General features: G+C 49.4%; 1 protein-coding gene across 1 annotated transcript in view; it reads left to right on the top strand.

The window, feature by feature from the left end:
- The window catches only part of dnah2 (dynein, axonemal, heavy chain 2), a 190,939-nt gene that overhangs the window by 95,244 nt on the left and 71,197 nt on the right, over nucleotides 1-24,498 (top strand). Inside the window, exons 45-53 of the mRNA XM_080181836.1 lie at nucleotides 837-928; nucleotides 5,662-5,860; nucleotides 12,656-12,880; nucleotides 15,722-15,826; nucleotides 17,674-17,862; nucleotides 18,478-18,563; nucleotides 21,772-21,902; nucleotides 23,549-23,695; nucleotides 24,312-24,479. Of these exons, the coding sequence (XP_080037962.1) occupies nucleotides 837-928; nucleotides 5,662-5,860; nucleotides 12,656-12,880; nucleotides 15,722-15,826; nucleotides 17,674-17,862; nucleotides 18,478-18,563; nucleotides 21,772-21,902; nucleotides 23,549-23,695; nucleotides 24,312-24,479 (1,342 nt within the window). The remainder of the gene's footprint in view (nucleotides 1-836; nucleotides 929-5,661; nucleotides 5,861-12,655; nucleotides 12,881-15,721; nucleotides 15,827-17,673; nucleotides 17,863-18,477; nucleotides 18,564-21,771; nucleotides 21,903-23,548; nucleotides 23,696-24,311; nucleotides 24,480-24,498) is intronic.

Here is a 24,498-nt window from a genome sequence, read left to right as displayed (position 1 = left end):
GTGGATTGGCCGTGCTAAATTGCCCCTTAGTGTCCAAAGATGTGCAGGTTAGAAATCATAGAAACCCTGCAGTGCAAAAAGAGGCCATTTGCCCATTGAGTCTGCACCAACCACAATCCCACCCAGGCCCTACCCCATATGCCTACATGTTTACCCACTGATCCCTCTAAGCTACGCATGTCAGGACACTAAGGGGCAATTTTTAGCATGGCCAATTGACCTAATCTGTGCATTTTTGGACTGTGGGAGGAAACCAGAGCACCTGGAGGAAACCCATGCAAACACAGGGAGAATGTGCAAACTTCACACAGACAATGACTCAAACCGGGAATTGAACCCGGGTCCCTGGAATTGTGAGACAACAGTGCTAACCTCTAAGCTACTGTACTGCCCAGGTGGATTGGCCATGTTAAATTGCCCCTTAGTCTCCAAAGATGTGCAGGTTAGGTGGATTTGTGGGGTTAATATGTGCAGTTGGGGGGGATAGTTGGAGAGGGAAGTTCTGTCCGAAAGTTGTGCGGACTCCATGGGCCGAATGGCCTGTCTCTGCACTCTGGGGATTCTCTGATTCTGTGACATGAGTTGAACAGTTCAGGTGGAATTCCCTCCAGCCTGGGAGAATGAGTGGGACGGATTGCCCTGAAAGTGGCAGTGGCCAACGCCTTCCACTGAAACTGAGGCGTGTGTGAAATATGCTGGTGACGGGACGGTGCAAATCAATTCAAACTGTGGGCTCCACTGCGGGTCAGCACTGCTGCATCCTCCAGTCTCCCTGTCATGCAGACAAGCTGCTGTGCACTGAATCTTCCTACTAATGGCTCTGCTGTTTTGCACAGGAAACTGTCTATGAATATTATGTAGACCCAAAGACCAAGGTCTGGACCTCCTTTGAGGAAAAGCTGACAAAGTCATGGCGATATCCCAGCAAGTAAGGCAACTCTTTCAGCCTGTTTAATGTTAACTTTATTAACTTTTCAGTGACAGCCAGGAAATCCAAGAGGCACATTTATATATTACCACGTCTATAAACACTTCGCACCCAGTGAATTACTGGGAAACACAATCAACATTCTCTCTGTTTAGCACACAGCAAGACAAAAACAGACATAGAAACATCGAAAATAGGAGCAGGAGGAGGCCATTCGGCCCTTCGAGCCTGCTCCACCATCCATTGCGATCATGACCGATTATCCAACTCAATAGCCTAATCCCACCTTCCCTCCTCCCATCTCCTTTGATCGCCTTCTCCCCAAGAGCTGCATCTAATTGTTTCTTGAAAACATTCAGTTTAAAGTTTATTTATTAGTCACAAGTAAGGCTTACATTAACATTGTAATGAAACTATTGTTAAAATCCCCTAGTCGCCACACTCTGGACCTGTTCAGGTACACTGAGGGAGAAGTTAACACGGTCAATGCACCCTAACCAGCATGTCTTTTGGACTGTGGGAGGAAACCGGAGCACCCAGAGGAAACCCACGCAGATACTAGATACAGATACACCCATGCAGGTGTTAGCATGGATGGAGAATTGGTTGTCTAATAGGAAGCAGAGAGTTGGTATCAATGGGTGCTATTCTGATTGGTGGCTCATGACTAGTGGAGTGCCGCAGGGATCGGTGCTAGGGCCTCAGCTATTTACCATTTATATAGATGACCTGGAGGAGGGGGCTGAGTGTAGGGTGACGAAATTTGCTGTTGACACGAAGATGAGTGGAAAAGCAAATTGTGCGGAGGATGTGGAAAGTCTGCAGAGGGATCTAGATAGGCTGAGCGAGCGGGCGAGGACCTGGCAGATGGAGTATAATGTTAGCAAGTGTGAGGTTATCCACTTTGGCAGAAATAATAGTCGGAGGGATTACTATTTAAAGGGCGAAAAGCTGTAGCATGCTACGGTGCAGAGGGACCTGGGGGTCCTTGTGTATGAGTCGCAAAAACCCAGTCTGCAGGTGCAGCAGGTGATCAAGAAGGCGAATGGGATGCTGGCCTTTATAGCGGGGGGGATAGAATATAAAAGCAGGGAGGTCTTGCTGCAACTGTACAGGGCACTGGTGAGGCCGCAGCTGAAGTACTGTGTGCAGTTTTGGTCGCCGCACTTGCGCAAGGATATTTTGGCCTTGGAGGGAGTGCAGAGGAGGTTCATGTAGATAGGCCAACTAGAGGTGAGGCTATATTGGATTTGGTGCTGGGAAATGAGCCAGATCAGGTGTTGGATTTGGAAGTTGGTGTGCATTTTGGTGATAGTGACCACAATTCGGTTACGTTCACCTTAGTGATGGAAAGGGATAGGCATGAACCTCGGGCCAGTGGTTTTAGCTGGGGGAAGGGTAATTATGAGGCTATTAGGAGAGAATTAGGAAACATAGGTTGGACTAGGAGATTACAGGGATTGGGAACGTCCGAAATGTGGAGTTTTTTCAAGGAGCAGCTACTGCGAGTCTGTGATAGGTATGTCCCTGTCAGGCAAGGTGGAATTGGTAAGGCTAGGGAACCGTGGTGCACCAAAAAAGTTGATTCGCTGGTTAAAAAGAAAAAGGAGGCTTATGTTCGGATGAGACTTGAGCACTCGGATAGTGCACTAGAGAGCTTTAGATTGGCTAGGAGGGAGTTGAAGAGCGAGCTAAGAAGGGCTAAAAGAGGACATGAGAAGACTTTGGCTGATAGGGTTAAGGAGAATCCTAAGGCGTTCTATAGGTATGTCAAGAACAGAAGGTTGGTTAGGGCAAGGTTAGGGCCAGTTATAGACGGCAGAGGGAAGTTATGTGTGGAACCGGAGGAGATTGGTGAAGCATTGAACCAATATTTCTCTTCGGTGTTCACGCAGGGGGACATGGATATAGCTGAGGAGGACACTGGGCTGCAGGGGAGTAGAATTGACAGTGTTACAGTTGATAAGGAGGATGTGCTGGATATTCTGGAGGGTCTGAAAATAGATAAGTCCCCTGGTCCGGATGGGATTTACCCCAGGATTCTCTGGGAGGCAAGAGAAGTGATTGCAGAGCCTCTGGCTCTGATCTTCAGGTCGTCGTTGGCCTCTGGTATAGTACCAGATGATTGGAGGTTAGCGAATGTTGTCCCATTGTTTAAGAAGGGGAACAGAGACTTCCCCGGGAATTATAGACCGGTGAGTCTCACTTCTGTTGTGGGCAAGGTTTTGGAAAAAATTATTAGGGATAGGATTTATAGTTATTTGGAGAGTAATGAGTTGATTGGAGATAGTCAGCATGGTTTTGTGGCGGGTAGGTCGTGCCTTACTAACCTTATTGAGTTTTTTGAGAAAGTGACCAAAGAGGTGGATGGGGGTAAGGCAGTGGACGTGGTGTATATGGATTTTAGTAAGGCGTTTGATAAGGTTCACCATGGTAGGCTTCTGCACAAAATGCAGATGTATGGGATTGGGGGTGATCTAGGGAACTGGATTAGGAATTGGCTAGCGGATAGGAGACAGAGGGTAGTGGTTGACGGTAAATATTCACCATGGAGTTCGGTTACAAGTGGTGTGCCTCAGGGATCTGTGTTGGGGCCACTGCTGTTTGTGATTTTTATTAATGATCTGGATGAGGGTATAGTTGGGTGGATCAGTAAATTTGCTGATGACACCAAAGTCGGAGGTGTGGTAGATAGTGAGGAAGGGTGTCATAGTTTGCAGGAAGACTTAGACAGGTTGCAGAGCTGGGCCGAGAGGTGGCGGATGGAGTTTAATGCAGAGAAATGTGAGGTAATTCACTTTGGTAGGAATAACAGATGTGTTGAGTATAGGGCTAACGGGAAGACTTTGAATAGTGTGGAGGAGCAGAGGGATCTAGGTGTATGTGTACATAGATCCCTGAAAGTTGGGAATCAAGTAGATAAGGTTGTTAAGAAGGCATACAGTGTCTTGGCGTTTATTGGTAGGGGGATTAAATTTAGGAGTCGTAGCGTTATGTTGCAACTGTACACAACTCTGGTGCGGCCGCACTTGGAGTATTGTGTGCAGTTCTGGTCCCCACATTACAGGAAGGATGTGGAGGCTTTGGAGAGGGTGCAGAGGAGGTTTACCAGGATGTTGCCTGGTATGGAGGGGAGATCCTATGAGGAGAGGCTGAGGGATTTGGGGTTGTTTTCGCTGGAAAGAAGGCGGCTAAGAGGGGATCTTATTGAAACATATAAGATGATTAGAGGTTTAGATAGGGTGGATAGTGATAGCCTTTTTCCTCTGATGGAAAAATCTAGCACGAGGGGGCATGGCTTTAAACTAAGGGGGGGTAGTTATAGGACAGATGTCAGGGGTAGGTTCTTTACCCAGAGGGTGGTGAGGGATTGGAATGCCCTGCCTGCTGCAGTTGTAAATGCGCCTAGTTTGGGGGCGTTTAAGAGGTCTGTGGATAGGTTTATGGACGAAAAGGGATTGGTTTAGGTTAGTGGGTCATTGTTGTTTTTTTTTTTAACTGGTCGGCGCAACATCGTGGGCCGAAGGGCCTGTTCTGCGCTGTTATGTTCTATGTTCTATGTTCACTCGGCTGATACCGGAGATGAGGGGGTTGGACTGTGAAGAGAGGCTGAATAGACTGGGTCTGTACTCGTTGGAGTTTAGAAGGTTGAGGGGGGATCTTATAGAGACATATAAGATAATGAAAGGGATGGATAGGGTAGAGGTAGAGAGATTCTTCCTGCTTAGAAAGGACAGCAGGACTAGAGGGCATAGCCTCAAGATAAGGGGGGTGCAGTTTAGATCGGAGTTGAGGAGGAACTTCTTCACTCAAAGGGTGGTGAATCTCTGGAATTCTCTGCCCGTTGAAGTGGTGGAGGCTACCTCGCTAAATATATTTAAGTCACGGGTAGATAGGTTTTTGACAGACAAGGGAATTAAGGGTTATGGGGAGAAAATGGGAAAGTGGAACTGATCCACTTCAGATCAGCCATGGCGGGGCAGGCTCGAAGGGCTAGATGGTCTACTCCTGCTCCTGTTTCTTGTGTTCTTGTGTTCTTATGTTCTTATACAGGGAGAACGTGCAAGCTCCACACACACACAGTGACCTGAGCTGGGAATTGAACCCGGATCACTGGCACTGTGAGGCAGCAGTGCTAACCACTGTGCCACCCCATTCAATGTTTCGGCATCAACTACTTCCTGTGGTAATGAATTCCACAGGCTCACCTGAAGTGAAGAAATGTCTCTGTTGACATGAGACATTGACAAAAAATGAGCTATTGGGTAAAGAAATGTTTCCTCACCTCAGTCCTAAATGGTCCATCCTGAATCCTCAGACTGTGACCCCTGGACTCCCCCCACCATCAGGAACATCCTCCCTGCATCTACCCTGAAAGGTCCATCCCATAAACAGCAGCAAGGTGGCTTGTGTTTGGCCACACTGATAGACACATGCTGTAAGATCCCACAGCAGCAATGAGCACACCATTCAGTCTGGTGCTGAGGGATAAGTACTGGCCCCGGTCACTCCTGTTTGTCTCTGGAATCTGTTATATCCACCTGAGGCTGCTTTAATTAACAGGCAGTTCAAAAGACAGCACCTTACTACAGTCCTGCACTCCCTCAGCCCAGTCTCCCAGAGTGAGGCTTTCCCTGCTTGTATTATATTTAGCGCCCCCATGAATTGGAATGCAAAGTGCTGGCTGGTGATGTGATTGTGTGCTACAATGACACCTTTTCTTGCTGTTGCAGCATGCCATTTTACAAAATCATCGTGCCCACGGTGGATACAGCGCGGTACAACTTTCTGGTGAGCAGCTTAGTATCTAATCAGTGTCCCGTGCTGCTGGTGGGGCCGGTTGGGACTGGGAAGACTTCTGTCGGTCAGAGTGCCCTACAGACCCTTGACTCTGTCAAGTGGTCAGTACTGACAGTCAACATGTCGGCCCAGGTAAGAAATCCTGACTGCTAATGGTTAACAAGCTTGGTCCAGAAGCAGACAGACTGTGGTTGCTCCGAAGTCTGAACAATCTGACTATCGCACACTTGTTCAGTCAGTCCAAACCTGTCCATAGAGGTTGGATCAGCAAATATAAGAACAAAGAACAACACAGCACGGGAAACAGGCCCTTTGGCCCAACGAGCCCGCGCCGTCATTTTAACATTGTGCGTTTCCTCTTCCACCCATGACCCATGTCTATGCTTATGGCACCCACATTGGAAACCAGATTGAGGGGAGAATAATTTAGGGACAATTTGTTACACCAATCAGCCTAAGAGCACATCTTTGGGGTGTGGGAGGAAACCGGAGCACCCGGAGGAAACCCACGCAACCACGGGGAGAATGCGCAAACTCCCACAGACACTGGCCCAAATCCATGTAACTGCACAGCAAACAGTGATAGTCACTGAGCTGTCGTGGTGCCCATCTACTGGTCCAGTTTAAGTGTACACAAACGACGCGAAGTACTAGGCTACTCTCAAAACATCCAAGAGCAGCCCACATACGACCCACCGTGTGTATGCCCCTTGTTAGACAACAAGGTGGACCGACGCACCTGTGGAGTAAAAGAGAAAAACACCAACACATGTAACATTGATTTCCAGGAATGTCCCGAGGCTCTGATCCTTATTAAAAACAGTCTTCTATATCCCTCCATCCCTATTTCACTCATATGTCTATCTAAGTACACCTTAAACAAGTCCAGAGTGCCTGCCTCCACCATCTTACTTGGTAGTGCATTCCATACCCCCACAACCCTCTGTGTGAAACTGGCATCCAAATTATACCTCGCCCCCCTCACCCTAAGCCTGTGGCCCCTCGTGATATTTGTCTCCAATCTAGGAAAAAGCCTGCCACTGTTTACTCTATCTATTCCCTTCATAATCTTATACACTTCATTTAGATCCCCCTTCAATCTCCATCTTTCTAAGGAAAACAGCCCCAATTTATCCAATCTTTCCTCATAACCCAGTCCTTCCATACCAGGCAGCATCCTGGTAAAACTCCTCTGCACTCTCTCCAGGGTCTCCACGCCCTTCCGGTAGTAAGAACTGGACGCCGTACTCCAAATGCGGTCTAACCAACGTTCTGTACAACTGCAGCATTAGACGCCAGCTCTTGTACTCTATACCCCTTCTTTTTAAGGCTAGCATACCATAAGCTTTCTTTGCAACCTTCTCCACCTATGTTGCCACCTTCAAAGATTTGTGCACCTGCACCCCCAGGTCCTTCTGCATTTCTATACCCTTAATTGGTCTACCCTTTATCATATAACTCCCCTCTGCATTATTCCTTCCAAAATGCGTCACCTCGCATTTATCAGGATTAAATTCCATCTGCCATTTATCTGCCCAATATACCAGCTTATCTGTATCCTGCTGTGTTGCCTGACACTCCTCCTCACTGTCCGCCAATCCTGCCATCTTTGTGTCTCTGCAAACTTGCTGATCACACCATGTAAAATGCCTTTGGATTTTCCTTAATCCTATCCGCCAAAGCCATTTCAAGCCCCCTTTTTGCCCTTCTAACTCCCCTTTTGAGCTCCCTCGCACTCTCTCTATATTCCTCCAGTGCTCTCTCCGTTCCCAGTTGCTTAGACCTAACATATGCCTCTCTCTTCTTCCTGACCAAGTCCTCAATATCCCCTGGAATCCTTCCCATTCTTCCTCTTAACTGGCACATGTCTTTCCTGCAACCCTTTCAGTATTCCCTTGAAAGCATCCCACTTGCTGAATGTGGACTTACCTGCAAACAACCTCTCCCAATCAGTATCCATAAGCTCGTGCCTAATCTGGCTGTAACTTGCCTTCCCCCAGTTTAGCACCCCCCCCCTCGGACAGCACTCGCCTTTTTCCATTATTATCCTAAAGTAGACAGAATTGTGGTCACTGTTAGCCACTGTTCACCTACTGCAACCTCAACCACCTGACCTGGCTCATTACCCAGAACTAAATCCAGTATAGCCCCCTCCCTAGTCGGGCTAGTTACATGCTGCTCCAAGGACCCTTCCAGTACACATTTGACAAATTCCTCCCCATCTGAACCCCCAGCTCTCGGCACCTTCCAATCCACCCCAGGAAGATTAAAATCTCCCACTACAACAACCCTATTCCTTTTGCACCTATCCAAAATGTCTTTACATATACCCTCTTCCACTGCCCGTGAGCTGTTGGGTGGCCTATAGTACACCCCTAGCATAGTAATCGCTCCCTTCCTATTCCTCAATTCCACCCACAGCGACTCAATCCCTAACTCCTCTATATTATCCTCCCTCTGCACCGCTGTGATGTGCTCCTTAACTAACAACGCCTCCCCACCACCTCTCTTCAACCTTCCTCTGTCACGCCTAAAACACTTATACCCGGGAATATTTAGCTGCCAGTGCTGCCCTTCCTTTAACCACGTCTCCGTCACTGCCACCACATCTAAATTCCGCGAACATTAAGGCCTTAAGTTCATCCGTTTTACCTGTTACACTCCTTGCATTAAAACAGACACAATCCAAACCTCCAGGCCCTCTCGGATCCTCCTTCCCCTGGATGGTTTTCCTCTCAACCAAACCTACCCTGTCACCCAATTCGCTCCCAATCCCAGTGCCTGCTGAGCTATCGGTCTCATCCCCACCCCACCTCCATATTAGTTTAAACCCTGCCGAAACACTCCAGCTAACCTCCCAGCTAGGATATTCGTGCCCTTCCCATTTAAATGTTTGCCATCCCTCCTGTACAGATGCCCTTCTCTTACAAATACTTCTCAGCGATTGACAAAAGTAAAGCCCTCTGCCTTGCACCAATCGTTCAGCCACGCATTCAGCTGTAGGATCTCATTATTCCTAGCCCCACTGTTACTAGGCAGCAGCCCAGAGAATGCCACCCTGGAGGCCCTGCTCTTCAGCCTGGCCCCCAACTCCCTGAATTGCCTACATATATTCCCCCTGCTGTTCCTTCCTACATCCTTCTCTCCTATATGTAAAATTACGTCAGCCTGGGTCCCTTGACCCTTCAAAATTCCCTCTATCCACTCTGAAACGTCCTGTACTCCTGCTCCAGGGAAGCAGACTACCATCCTGGAGTCATGCTTTCGTCCACAGAACTGCCTATCTATTCCTTTAACCCTCCCATCCCCCGCCACTATCTCATTGCCAGCCCCCTTCCTTCACTCCCTCTGAGGCATTCTGGTCCTCATGTCTTACCTTTTGTACCCCTGTCGATGCCTTGCCCTTGATATTTTGGGGGACCACTGGGGTAGTCTTTGGACCAGGACTCCCCTTCTTTTTCCCCTTCCTAATGGTAACCCACCCGTCCCTCCGCCTAGGCTCTGGGATCTCCACTTGACTGTGGTTCATATCCATTATTGCCTCATTCTCCCTGACCAGAAATACATCCTCTAGACTCAGCTCCAATTGCCTGACCCGGGCCCTCAGACTCTGCAGCTCTAAACACTTGATGCAGATGTGGACCTTCGGGAGACGTGTTGTCTCCAGGAACTCCCACATATGGCACCTAATGCAGCTGAAGCTTCTCCCCATAGACCCTGCCATTTACCTGACCACCCTTGGAATTATAAACACAGAAATGGAGAACAGGAAAGATGGAACCAGTAACTCACCTTGCCTAAGCCTGCTCTAGTAACATAGAAACTAGGAATGGAGGAGGCCATTCTGCCCTTCGAGCCTGATCTGCCAATCATTCTGATCCTGGCTGGCCATCAGATTCAATATCCTGAACCCCCTCTCCCATATCCCTTGATCCCTTTAGCCCCAAGAGCTATATCTAATTTCCTCTTGAAATCTCACAACGTTTCAGTCTCCAAAGCCTTCTGTGGTAGTGATTTCCATAGATCCCCCAGTCTCTGAGTGAAGAGATTTCCTCTCATTGTGCACCATGTTGGTAAGGCACATCACACTGATCGCAGCTAGATCCCAAATTGGCCAGCTCCTGAGGCAGGGAGCTAATTTGCTTGGTCTTCAATAGAGGTCTCCCTCTGTACTGTACTGTTCTATGATTGATGTGGAGATGCCGGCGTTGGACTGGGGTAGGCACAGTAAGACATTTCACAACACCAGGTTAAAGTCCAACGGGTTTATTTGGAACCATGAGCTTTCAGAGCACTGTTTCTTCCTCAGGTCAGTCAACCTGCAGCGCTCCAAAAGCCTGTGATTCCAGATAAACCTGTTGGATTTTAACCTGGTGTTGTGAGACTTACTGTCCATGATTTTACAATTCTAGTAACTCTGTCACTTAGCAGGTCTGAGACTGAACATTTTTTGAAGAGTAACTCCCCCCTGGCTCCCAGAGCCTGCCCACCATCTACAAGAAGCACTGCAGCAACTCACCATTGTTCCTTTTGCAGCACCGTCCAAAATCATGACCTCTCCCATCTAAAAGGCCAAGGGCAGCAGATATCTGGGAACACCCCCACCTGGAGGTTCCCCTCCGAGTCACTCACCATCCTGATTGGGAAATATATCGGCCGTTCCTTCACTGTCACTGGGTCAGAACTCCCTCCCTAACAGCAGTCTGGGTGTACCTACATCATGGTTCAAGAAGGCAGCTCACCCACCTCTTTCTCCAGGGGCAATTAGGGATAGGCAATAAACACTGGTCCAGCCTTCATCCTGTGAATGAAAAATGAAGTAAGAAAAAGTGGCCTAAACCTGTTTTGTGAGGATTTCAGCTGTGTCATAAGCTAAACACCCTCCCCCCCACTTTCCCCCGGAGACTGGTGGGGGATGTTAGCTTGAGTAGATTGGGCCTGTACTCGGAAGGCTGACGGGAGGTCTTACAGAGACATATAAGATAATGAAGGGGCTAGACAGGGCAGAGGCAGAGAGATTATTTCCACTTAGAAAGGAAACAAGAATTAGGGGGCACAGCCTCAGAATAAGAGGGAGTCAATTTAGAACAGAGTTGAGGAGGAATTTCTTCTCCCAGAGGGTAGTGAATCTTTGGAATTCTCTGCCCATTGAAGCAGTAGAGGTGACCTCATTAAATGTGTTTAAGTCACAGGTAGATAGATTTTTGACCAATAAGGGAATTAAGGGTTATGGGGAGAAAGCGGGTAAGTGGAACTGAACCACTATCAGATCAGCCATGATCTTACTGAATGGCGGGGCAGGCTCGAGGGGCTAGATGGCCTACTCCTGCTCCTATTTCTTATGTTCTTATGTTCAATGATGGATAAATTCTTTTCTTTGGGTTGGCAGTGAAGGTCTGAATAAATGAGTTTGCACTTGTTCCAACCAGGCATGAGGCCACCACACAAAACTTAGCTGCAATGATGCTTCTCATTTAGAAAGGCTAGGTGGATAGTGGTGGCAAGCCTTCTGAAACCTTCAAGCTGTTTTTCAAAGAACAAAGACAATTATAGCACAGGAACAGGCCCTTCAGCCCTTCAAGCCTGCACTGACCATGCTGCCTGATTGAACTAAAACCCCCTACCCTTCTGGAGACCATATCCCTCTATTCCCATCCTGTTCATGGATTTGTCAAGATGCCCCTTTAAAAGTCACTACCATATCCGCTTCCACTACCTCCCCCGGCAGTGAGGTCCAGGCACCCACTACTCTCTGTGTAAAAAATCTGCCTCATACATCTAATTTAAACCTTGCACCTTAAACCTGTGGCCCCCTAGTAATTGACTCTTCCACCCTGGGAAAAAGCTTCTGACTATCCACTCTGTCCATGCCTCTTATATTCTTGTAGTCTCCCCTCAACCCTCCGTCGCTCCAGTGAGAACAAACCAAGTTTCTCCAACCTCTCCTCATAGCTAATGCCTTCCATACCAGGCAACATCCTGGTAAATCTTTTCTGTACCCTCCCCAAAGCCTCCACATCCTTCTGGTAGTGTGGTGACCAGAATTGAACACTATATCCCAAGCGCAGCCTCACTAAGGTTCTATAAAGCTGCAACATGACTTGCCAATTTTTAAACTCAATTTTCGAATTGGGATTGCAATGGAGTGTACAGCTTCTGGACAAAGGAGCTGTGTTACTTCCTGTGACATTTCACTTCACTTTCTTTGCCTTGTCTTTTTGTCTGGATTTTTTTCTGCCTGTTCTGGGAGATGACATGGACAAGGCTGTGGTGAGAGGAGAGGGAGGGATGGAATCTGTGTGACTGCAATACCCCAGGCATCATGGCACGTTGGCCGGGATCTTCTGGTCCTGTCCACAGTGCCTCCCTACCCCAGGTTTCCAGGTGGCACAGCGAGACCAGAGGTTCCCACTGCCATGTAACACATGCTGTGTTACCCATGGAGTGTGAGGCACAGTGGCGTGCATGTGCAGGCGTATGCATGCGTGTGTGTGTGTGTATGTATGTGCATATGCATGTGTGTGTGTTGTGTAAAGTGCATATGCGTTAATGTGTGTGTGCGTATGCATGCGTGAGTGTGTGCGCGTATGTGCATGGGTGTGTATGTGCATATGCATGCGTGTGTGTGTGTATGTGCTTGGGTACATGCATGAATGTGTGCATGTATGTGCGTGTGCGTGTGTGTGTGTATGTGCATGGGTACGTGCATGAATGTGTGTGCGTGTATGTGCGTATGCATGCGTGTGTGCCGGGTGTGTGTGTATATAACAGGATTTCCAGACACTGATGGTGACTGATTGATTGAAACAGGGCCATTCTTCTTATCCCTCAGTAACATCTCTCACCAGCTCAAAGCTGAGAAACAGACTATTCCTTCACACCACTAACTGCTCTCTGATCTCTCCCTCTCACTGTGGCTGCCCAAAGACCACATCGAAAAACGTCCAGGATGTCATCGAGAGCCGCGTGGAGAAAAGAACGAAAGGTGTTTACGTTCCTGTTGGTGGCAAAAAGCTCATCACCTTCATGGACGACCTGAATATGCCGGCCAAAGATACCTTCGGTTCACAGCCCCCACTCGAACTGCTGCGCCTCTGGATAGATTACGGCTTCTGGTACGACCGACTCAAACAGACTATAAAGCACATCAAGGTAACAGCAACCCTGGGCTTGTGTCAAAGCAACGGCAGCATTGCTGCAGCACCTCACAACATCCCACCTTCCTGCCCCAAACCCCACCCGGTGGAGGAGGAACCGCCTTCCTGCACCTCACCCCCATCCTGGTGGGGGTGGGACCTCCATCCTGCGCTTCCCACCCCAGTGGGGGAGGGAGCACCATCCAGCCCACCTCCCAGCACATATCCAGAATGTGTGAACAGCACGTCTGCCATCTTTAAATTTAAACCAAATGAGGGGTGAGTTAGACTTGTTAGCGAGCCTAGATAATACACTGCCCACACTATCAACTGTTGTGGCATGGAGAGGAGTGGACAAATAGTCCCTGGACAAACAAACCCTCAGACAGTGTGGTGCTCCCTCGGCACTGACCCTCTGACAATGCGGCACTCCCTCGGCACCGACCGTCTGACAATGCGGCACTCCCTCGGCACTGACCCTCTGACAATGCGGCGCTCCCTCGGCACCGTCCCCCTGACGGTGCGGCGCTCCCTCGGCACCGTCCCCCTGACGGTGCGGCGCTCCCTCGGCACCGTCCCCCTGACGGTGCGGCGCTCCCTCGGCACCGTCCCCCTGACGGTGCGGCGCTCCCTCGGCACCGTCCCCCTGACGGTGCGGCGCTCCCTCGGCACCGTCCCCCTGACGGTGCGGCGCTCCCTCGGCACCGTCCCCCTGACGGTGCGGCGCTCCCTCGGCACCGTCCCCCTGACGGTGCGGCGCTCCCTCGGCACCGTCCCCCTGACGGTGCGGCGCTCCCTCGGCACCGTCCCCCTGACGGTGCGGCGCTCCCTCGGCACCGTCCCCCTGACGGTGCGGCGCTCCCTCGGCACCGTCCCCCTGACGGTGCGGCGCTCCCTCGGCACCGTCCCCCTGACGGTGCGGCGCTCCCTCGGCACCGTCCCCCTGACGGTGCGGCGCTCCCTCGGCACCGTCCCCCTGACGGTGCGGCGCTCCCTCGGCACCGTCCCCCTGACGGTGCGGCGCTCCCTCGGCACCGTCCCCCTGACGGTGCGGCGCTCCCTCGGCACCGTCCCCCTGACGGTGCGGCGCTCCCTCGGCACCGTCCCCCTGACGGTGCGGCGCTCCCTCGGCACCGTCCCCCTGACGGTGCGGCGCTCCCTCGGCACCGTCCCCCTGACGGTGCGGCGCTCCCTCGGCACCGTCCCCCTGACGGTGCGGCGCTCCCTCGGCACCGTCCCCCTGACGGTGCGGCGCTCCCTCGGCACCGTCCCCCTGACGGTGCGGCGCTCCCTCGGCACCGTCCCCCTGACGGTGCGGCGCTCCCTCGGCACCGTCCCCCTGACGGTGCGGCGCTCCCTCGGCACCGTCCCCCTGACGGTGCGGCGCTCCCTCGGCACCGTCCCCCTGACGGTGCGGCGCTCCCTCGGCACCGTCCCCCTGACGGTGCGGCGCTCCCTCGGCACCGTCCCCCTGACGGTGCGGCGCTCCCTCGGCACCGTCCCCCTGACGGTGCGGCGCTCCCTCGGCACCGTCCCCCTGACGGTGCGGCGCTCCCTCGGCACCGTCCCCCTGACGGTGCGGCGCTCCCTCGGCACCGTCCCCCTGACGGTGCGGCGCTCCCTCGGCACCGTCCCCCTGACGGTGCGGCGCTCCCTCGGCACCGTCCCCCTGACGGTGCGGCGCTCCCTCGGCACCGTCCCCCTGACGGTGCGGCGCTCCCTCAGTGCTGTGTGGCACTGCATTTAGCCTTGAGACTGGTCTTTGCAGCAAACAATGAGATTTGGGAAGCAGTCGATAAGACTATTTAGAAAGGAGTCCCTGTAAACTGCAGCAAACATGATGAAAAGAGAGTGATTATGTTCCAGTAGAAGCTGTGTGATTTCTGCAGTGAATGAGTGTGAATGTTTGATAGTTACACAATGAAAACGATGTGTTCAATCAATTGCAGTGACTTGCAGCAGCCACTGAGTTGCTGACGGGGAGTTAGTCAATCATCAGTATTCATGCCAGCAGCCTGATATTTATACCTTCAGAAAATAATTGAGTGTCCAATGCTTCCCCTGACATTTCACTGTGATAAAGCATAGGCAGCAGGTGGCAGTGGTTTGCATTGCTGCCTCACAGCGCCACCGACCTCGGTTTGATTCCTGCCTCGGGCCACTGTCTGTGTGTGGAGTTTGCATGTTCTCCCCATGTCTGCGTGGGTTTCCTCTGGGTTCTCCAGTTTCCTCCTCCAGTCTCAAAGACACGCTAGTTAGGCTGCATCGGCCGTGCTAAATTCTCCCTCACCGTAACCCGAACAGGCGCTGGAGTGTGGTGACTTGGCAATTTTCACAGTAACTTCATTGCAGTGCTAATGAAAGCTAACTAGTGACAATAATAAATAAATAAACTTTAGATGGCTCGAAACTACAAATATCTGGTCCAAAGATGTGCGGGTTAGGTGGATTGACCATGCTATAAATTGCTCCTTAGTGTCCAAAGATGTGCAGGTTAGGTGGATTGACCATGCTAAATTGCCCCTTAGTGTCCAAAGATGTGTAGGTTAGATGGATTGGACATGATAACTTACTCTTTAGTGTCCAAAGATGGGCAGGTAAGGAGAATTGGGTATGGTGAATGTGCAGAGTTATGGGGATAAAGCGGGAATAAGGCGAGGTTGAGGGTATTGGGGGTGGGTGGAGGGGACGGTGCCAGGGTGAGATGCTCTGTTGGAGAGTCTGTGGAGACTGAAATGGCCTCCTTCTGCACTGTCAGGATTCTGTAATTCTATAATTCTACTCTAAAAATGTCAGAAACTGTGAAGTATTTTACATAAAATGATACATTTACACCGTGTAAATGTTTATTCTGCAGGATATGTTTCTAATGGGAGCAATGGGTCCCCCTGGAGGGGGACGGACAATCATCTCCGCTCGCCTTCAAAGCAGGTTCAATCTGATCAACATGACATTTCCTGCGGTAGGTGTGGGGAGGGATACTGTGATCACATTCAGTGCAAAAACCTTAAGTACAGGAGTGTACAGACAATAACCAATGGCTTCTTCCAGTTGTTTATTCAACATGTACACCTTCCCTCATAGACCTTAAAAGCTTTGCTCAGGTTCCCCCCTAGTTCACATTTCTTTACAGTGTAGTGACCCAGCTGTTTGAACCTGTCTGGGTAACAAAGAAGTTAAAGCCTGCGGGCGAACCCAAAGGCCCATCTTTACACCCTCTCCAAAGTGTGTCACCCGCCCTGCAGGGAGACCATTCCAACTGAATCTGAACTAAGTTATTGTGCAAAAACCGAATAGTTTAGCTCATAGTGAGTTGTGTTGTAAGTACAACTTAGTACCTTACTCAAAGAGAGAAAATGCTGGAAAATCTCAGCAGGTCTGGCAGTATCTGTAAGGAGGGAAAAGATCTGACGTTTTGAGTCCAGAAGGCCCCTTTGTCAAAGCTAAAAGCTTTGATTAGCTGTAAAGACTCACGTTCTCATCAGTATTCTGTAAACTTCGTGTGCCTTTATATGCTCTGTTTGTGATCAGAACTCTCCACTCACCTGACAAAAGGGCAAACCCCAAAAGCTAGTGGCGTTTACTATCAAATAAACCTATTGGACTTTAACCTGGTGTTGTGAGGCTTCTTACAAAACTAAAAGGCCCAGAAAGCCTTCCTATGCCTTTTAGTTTGACAAAGGGTCATCTGGACTCAACATTAGCTCTTCTCTCTCCTTACAGATGCTGCCAGACCTTCTGAGATTTTCCAGCATTTTCTGTCTTGGTTTCAGATTCCAGCATCCGCAGTAATTTGGTTTCATTTAGTAACTTACTCACTTCAGCTCCTTCTTCACAGTTTTGCCAATAAAGTTAGGGGTCTATGTGCAGAATGCCCAGATAGCTCTCTGCACTGGCTTGGGGTCTTCTCTCTAGAAGTTGCTTATTTGTGGCGCTCTCGCCATTTCCACATGGTACTTCTCCAGGTTACATGCTGGTTAGCAGTGAAGGGTCCATTCCACCAGCATATCCAGACCTGTTGTGTATAGTCAGGCACTCTGAAGCTCTCACACATCTGCAAACCTGGAACTTATTTCCCCCAGTGGTGGCGCAGTGGTTAGCACTGCTGCCTCACAGCGCCAGGGACCCGGGTTCAATTCCTGACTTGGGTCACTGTCTGTGTGGAGTCTGCACGTTGTCCCCGTGTCTGTGTGGGTTTCCTCCGGGTGCTCCGGTTTCCTCCCACACTCCAGAGATGTGCAGATTACAATGCATTGGTCATGCTAAATTCTTGCCATGCATTGGCCATGCTAAATTGCCCCTTAGTGTCCAAAGAGGTGTAGGATGGGGTAAATACAGGGCCATGGAGATAGGGCCTGGGTGGAATGCTTTATCGGAGAGCTGGTGCAGACTCGATGGGCCAAATGGCCTCCTTCGGCAGTAGTGTAGAGTTTCTATGATATGCAGTCATTTTCTGCCCATTGCTTCCAGCCAGTAAATTGCCAGAAAACATGCTAAGCAGTAAGTTTTGTAGTCTAATCAAAGGTATTTTGGAAATCTGGAGTTAATTTGTATTGGGATTTGCTTATCCTCTATCGTTCCAGTTCCTGCAAAGAAACACAGATTCAATTCCTGTGACCAGACTTATTTATTTGAAGCCACTTTGTGTATCCCGGAAGCACCCCACTCTCACTAACTAATCTCCGATTGCATTCCTGTACTCACACAGATACGTGTTTCCAGATATTTCCTGTCCTGATTTTGTTGTTAATTTGCACTGTGTTTTCACCTTCTCAGCTAGATTGACACAGGAAGGTTTTCTCTCTGTAGACATCCCAGATCAAGCGAATTTTCAACACTCTGATCAACCAGAAACTGCAGGATTTTGATGAGCAGATGAAGCCAATTGGCAATGTCATTACTGATGCCACCATCGAACTTTATAATGGAGTCATTCAGAAGTTCCTGCCTACACCCACCAAGATCCACTATCTCTTCAATCTCAGGGATATCTCTAAGGTATTCACTCTCTTTGCCTATCTCTCATTCACCCTGTCCTACTCTCTCTCATTCTCTGTCCCACTCTCTCAGCCTCCTCTCACTCTTTCCCGTTGCCTTTCTCTTCTCTCCTCCACTCTTCCATTACTTCTATTGATAGAATCAAACCATACAGACCAAGGCCATTCAGCGCTTTGTGGGGCGGCACGGTGGTTAGCCCTGCTGCCTCACTGCGCCAGGCACCCGGTTCGTTTCCTGGATTATTAACACTGCCTTGCTGCTCTTTTTCTTACTTTTTTGAAGGACTGGGGGGGACAGCTCACCTGGCCACCACTTCCTCCCCCAGGTGAGCTGTCCCCCCTAGCAGTACTCAGACAGGAAGGGGGACATCCACCAGCGTGCTCTCCATCACGTGAGCTTTCCCCTTCCTAACCGTTACCCACTTGCCTTCTTCCCGTTGCCCCGGTGTGACCACTTGCCGGTAGCTCCTGTCAATTACCTCCTCATTCTCTGTAATGAGAGAATAAATGATAATGATAAAGTAAATCTGTTTGAGGTCTTTGAAGGAACTCTCCGATGCCTCCTGCTCCCCTCTGCTCTTTCCTCATCATTCTGCTGCTGTTTTTTTTCTCATAGGTCTTCCAAGGGATGCTGCGCGTGCACAGGGACTACCACGACTCGAAAACAAGTATCGCACGGCTGTGGGTCCATGAATGCTTCAGGTATCTCCCCCTCCTTTAATTATCCCCTGTTTTTGTCCCAAGCTTCTGCTGAGTGGCAGGTCCATTGGTTCACCCACCCCGCCCCACTACCTGAGTATTATCCTTCACCCACAAACATCGATCCTGAATTCTGAGCTGTGTATTGGATCAGGAGAGGATCATCACATCCTGATAGGACTGCCAACAGGAGAGGGAAGCTTAACATTTTCCCCCTTATTTGCTCTGGGAATGCTGAGACCCTGGCTGCTTGCACATTCCTACTTGCAGCTCAGTTTTACACCACACCATAGAATCATAGGAAAGTTGCAGCACAGAAAGAGGCCAATTGGCCCATCTTGTCCATGCCAGCCCGAGGATACCCTGGTGCTCTTTCTAATCCCACCTTCCTGCACTCGGCCCAGAGCCCTGTAGTGTAAACACTTAAGGTGCAGATCCACGTACATTTTAAAGGAGTTTAGGGTCTATGCCTCCATCTCAACTCAGGCAGTGAATTCCAGACACCCACCAGCCCCTGCGTAAAAAAAGTTCTTCCTCCTGTCCCCTCTACACCTACTGCCACTTATTCTGAATCTGCGTCCCACAGTTCTAGAATTCTCCACCCAGAGAAACAATGTTATCCTGTCCACTCTATCTCTCCCCCTCATCGTTTTGTACACCTCAAACAAATCACCGTTCAGCCTCCTTTGTTCCAAGGAAAATAACTCCAATTTCTCCTCATAGCTACACTTCTCCAGCCCCAGCAACATTCCTATAAACCTTTTCTACACTCTCTCCAGAGCAATTACATCCTTCCTGTAATAGCATCTCTCTGCTCTATGAAAGCTTCTATGTTTTAAATCTTTCTGAACATTGCTGGCAAGGCCAATATTTATGTCCCCTTCCTAACTGCACTGGAGAAGCCTCTTCAGTGCAACTGAGCACAGTCAGAGGTCATTATGAGTCAACCAAATTGCTCTGGATCTGGTCTGACAGAGAGCTCTTACTGAGTGAGGACAACAGACCTCCTAAACATACGGGAGGTGATGGCCTAGTAGTTTTATCGCTATTAATCCCGAAACTCAGTTAATGTTTCTGGGGACCTGGGTTCGAATCCTGCCACAGCAGATGGTGGAATTTGAATTCAATAAAAAGTATCTGGAATTAAGAATCTACTGATGACCCATTGTCGGAAAAACCCATCTGGTTCCCCTTAGGGAAGGAAATTTGCTGTCCTTACCCTGGTCTGGCCTACATGTGACTCCAGAGCCACAGCAATGTGGGTGACTCTCAACTGCCCTCCAAGGGGCAACTAAGAATGGCCAGCGTTGCCCATGTCCCACGAATGAATAAAAAATATAGCATAAAGAAACTGTGATAGTCAACAAAGCAAAATACTGGAATCTGAAACAAAAAACAGAAAATCCTGGAAAACCTCAGCATCTGTGGAGAGAAATTAGAGTGAATGTTTTGAGTCTGTTATCGTAATAAGAGTCAAATGGACTCGAAACGTTAGCTCTGTTTTCCCTGTCCACAGATGCTGCCAGGTCTGTTGAGAGTTTCCCTGAATTTCTGTTTTTGTGTTGATGAGAGAGTGGGGGTCAATGGGTGCTATTCGGATTGGCGGTTGGTGACTAGTGGGGTGCCCCAGGGGTCGGTGCTGGGGCCTCAGCTATTTACCATTTATATAGATGATCTGGAGGAGGGAACCGAGTGCAGGGTGTCGAAATTTGCTGATGACACCAAGATTGGGGGAAAGGCAAATTGTGCGGAGGGTGTGGAGAGTCTGCAGAAGGATCTAGATAGGCTGGGCGAATGGGCCAGGAAATGGCAAATGGAATTTAATGTTGGCAAGTGTGAGGTGGTCCACTTTGGTAGGAAGAATGGTAGGAAGGACTATTACTTACGTGGCGAAAAACTGCAGCAGGCGACGGTGCAGAGGGACCTCGGGGTCCTTGTGCATGAGTCGCAAAAACCCAGCTTGCAGGTGCAGCAGGTGGTCAGGAAGGCGAATGGGATGCTGGCCTTCATAGCGAGGGGGATTGAATATAAAAGTAGGGAGGTCTTGCTGCAGCTGTATAGGGCATTGGTGAGGCCGCAGCTGGAGTACTGTGTGCAGTTTTGGGTGCCGCACCTGCGCAAGGATATTTTGGCCCTGGAGGGAGTGCAGAGGAGGTTTACTAGGCTGATACCGGAGTTGAGGGGGTTGAGCTATGAGGAGAGGCTGAATAAACTAGGCTTGTACTCGCTAGAGTTTAGAAGAATGAGGGGAGATCTCATTGAGACGTATAAGATGATGAATGGGATGGATAGGATAGAGGTGGAGAGACTCTTCCCGCTCAAAAAAGACAGTAGGACTAGGGGGCCCAGCCTCAAGATAAAGGGGAGGCGGTTTAGAACGGAGTTGAGGAGGAACTTCTTCACTCAAAGGGTGGTGAATCTCTGGAATTCTCTGCCCGTTGAAGTGGTGGAGGCTGCCTCGCTAAATATTTTTAAGAAGCGGGTTGATGGGTTTTTGATAAGAGAGGGGATTAAGGGTTATGGGGAGAGGGCGGGAAAGTGGAACTGAGCCACAACAGATCAGCCATGATCTTATTGAATGGCGGGGCAGGCTCGAGGGGCTAGATGGCCTACTCCTGCTCCTATTTCTTATGTTCTTATGAAGGAACCGCTTGTATTTTTACGATGGTCCGGTAGTATCCTGATCATTATCACTAACGCAAGCTTTTTATGCCAGTTTATCTGACTGGATCGAGTTCAAATTCCTTACGTTTGAGCTTATGTTTCTAGCTCATTAGTCCAGCCCTCTGAGTTACAATTCCAATTCCTGCACCTAGTGGCACACTAAGGCAGACCTTGGTCTGTTTCCATAGTTAGTAATGCCCAGATCAGGTCGCTGGTCTGATCATCAGAGGAGTATAAGAGTGGGGATGGGGGCATGTGTGCCACTCCACATCGAGTGTGGCTGACCAGGAGTCTCTCCCCCTCTTACCGCTAGCTATTGGCGTTTTTGGAGGGATTTGGCCGGTTGACACACCCAACCTGCTTTGGCCGTGTTATGAATTCATCTTCCTTGGCCGTCAAGTCATGGGCTGGGACTTGAACCCAGAGCTTCTGGCTCAGAGGCAGGGGCGCTAACACCCCACTGCGCCACAAGACATCCTGACTTGCTACCATATCTCCGACTGAGTTGAATGATTACAGAGCTAACCTTTCTGTTTCATTGATGCAGGGTATTTTCTGACCGGTTTGTGGAACATAAAGATATGGAACTGTTTGTGATACTACTGAATGAGAAGCTAGGCACTTTCTTAGACATGACGTTCCACAACCTCTGTCCAACTAAGCAATCACCCATCTTTGGTAAGAATAGAGTACAATATCTCAACATGAAAACAGTGACGAGTAATGAATGCCTCTCCTCTCTCAGCAATTCTCTGCTGTTTCCTCCCTGCTGCTGATTTGAAATGAGGTGTACTGATTTGCCATGTTTAGATCTTTGGCAGATCTATGCTTAACTCTACCTATTCCTGAAAAAAAGTTGCTCATGAGCTCATGCCTAAGGAGACTTGGCCTCAATCGATAAGAAAATGCTGCGAAAATTGGGAATCAGAAATAAAATGTCGGACAAACTCAACAGCAGTGGCTGTGGAGAGAGGAACAGAGTGAACGAGCAGAATTTCCCAGCCATTCATGCCAGCGGTATTCTTCAGCCCCGCTGCAGGGAGGAGATTCACCTGAGCACTAAATCTGCCATCCTCACTGGCATCAGTGATGGGGTGCGAACGATTGGAAAATCCAAGCCAGCGTCTCAAGCCCATATGCCTCTTCTTCAATCTCTGAACTCAAAATGTTAATTCAGTTAATAAGCTCAGGATGGCTTCCTTATTCGCTAACTCATGATCAGTTGCTGGATTGTGTTGTATATCCTTTTACCTACAAGAGGGCAAATATTTTTATTTTATTTATTTGTGTCACAAGTAAGGCTTACATTAACACCACAATGAAGTTATTGTGAAAATCCCCCAGTTGCCACACCCCGGCACCTGTTCAGGGACGCTGAGGGAGAATTTAGCATGGCCAAATCCAACCTAATCAGCACGTCTTTCAGACTGAGAGGAAACCGGAGCACCCACACCAAGGCAAGATGCTTTAAGATGCATCACCTGGAGTTGTGGAAGCTCTCTGGAAGACTGATGTTGGTTTAATATCAGGAGGGTGATTTAATAAAGAAATGCCGTGTGAATAATTTAATGCTGCCACAGTCATTAGTTGATGAATTTGGGGACGAACTGACCCATTCAGCCTTGAAATGTCTGGCCACTTTCCAGATTGGGACAGGGAAGGTAAAAAGAATCCATTATTCAGAGTGAGTGATAGGCCAGCCGCCATGGCAGATAATGGGTCCAACTCCTCCCTGAGGCTTCATGGCATATCGGTTTGATCTGAGGCAGTGGTCAATGACATCATAGGATCATCGACCCAGGCATAGAAACAGGCCATTTGGCCCATGAAGTTTGCACCGACTCTCCAAAACAGCATCTTACCCAGCTCCAACCCCCTGTCCCCCTGCCCATTTCCATAACCCTGCATATTTAGCAGGGCCAATCCACCCTAACCTGCACATCTTTGGACACTAAGGGGCAATTTAGCACAGCCAATCTGCACTTCTTTGGAATGTGGGAGGAAACTGGAGCACCTGGAAGAAACCCACACAGACACAGGGAGAATGTGCAGACTCCACACAGACAGTGACCCGAGACTGGACTTGAACCTGGGGTCTCTAGTGCTATGAGGCAGTACTGCTAAGCACTGTGCACCCTGCAGTCTCTGGCCTTGGAATTGCTTGTGACCTACGGAACGGCACTGTCACAGTTACTTAGCTGCAGGTGCAGTTCTGCTTCTCCTAATCCCATGTTTGACATCCTGCCTCCCCACATCTCCAGCCCTCTCTCCAGAGGCAGCTCTCCTACAAGTGGGTAACTGAGGGCCTCTCTCTTTTTTCCTAGGTGACTTCATGCGGGGCGATGTATATGAAGACCTAACAAACTTCAAGGTGCTGAAAACATACATGGAGCACCAGCTGTCTGAGTATAATTCCACCCCTGGGGTGGTGTCCATGAGCCTCGTCCTGTTCAAAGATGCTATCGAACACGGTAACCATTATACAGTGTCTTGCACTACTTTACATACTGATCTTCTTCATTGACGCAAACCAGCCTCCCATCCATTGACTCTGTCTACACTTCCTGATGCCTCGGGAAAAGCAGTCAGCATAATTAAAGACCCCATGCACCCCGGACATTCTCTCTTCCACCTTCTTCCATCGGGAAAAAGATATGAAAGTCTGAGGTCATGTCCCAACCGATTCAAGAACAGCTTCTTCCCTGCTGCTGTCAGACTTCTGAATGGACTTATCTTACATTAAGTTGATCTTTCTCTGCACCCTAGCTGTGACTGTAACACTACATTCTGCACTCTCGCCTTTCCTTCTCTATGAACAGTATGCTTTGTATAGTGCGCAAGAAACAATACTTTTCACTGTATAGCGGTGAATATGACAATAAGTCGAATCAAATCAAATCAAGATTTCAAGGTTTCTATCACTAACCTTTTGTGTTTGATGGATAGATTGGCAGTAGCAGTCTCTGTAGCAGTAGCAGTTATGAGCTAGGAGATCAGAATTGCCGCAACATTGCGCCGACAGGTTGGCCTGTTCCCGCCCTGTAAAACCTCAGATTGAATGTGTGTTCCTCACATTTCCTTCCTCAGTGACGAGGATTATCCGTGTGATCAGTCAGCCTCGTGGGAACATGCTGTTGGTTGGGATAGGGGGCAGTGGACGACAGAGTCTCTCTCAGCTGTCTGCCTTCATCTCCACCTACAACACCTACCAAATTGAAGTCACCAAGGTCTACCGCAAGATGGAGTTCAGAGAAGGTAGGTCTGAGTCTCAGTG

Source organism: Carcharhinus amblyrhynchos, unplaced genomic scaffold (assembly GCF_965287045.1).
Source record: "Carcharhinus amblyrhynchos unplaced genomic scaffold, sCarAmb.v2.hapA scaffold_43, whole genome shotgun sequence".
Taxonomy (NCBI): domain Eukaryota; kingdom Metazoa; phylum Chordata; class Chondrichthyes; order Carcharhiniformes; family Carcharhinidae; genus Carcharhinus; species Carcharhinus amblyrhynchos.
The sequence above is the reverse complement of the archived record's forward strand: the minus strand, read 5'-3'. Positions and strand labels throughout refer to the sequence as shown.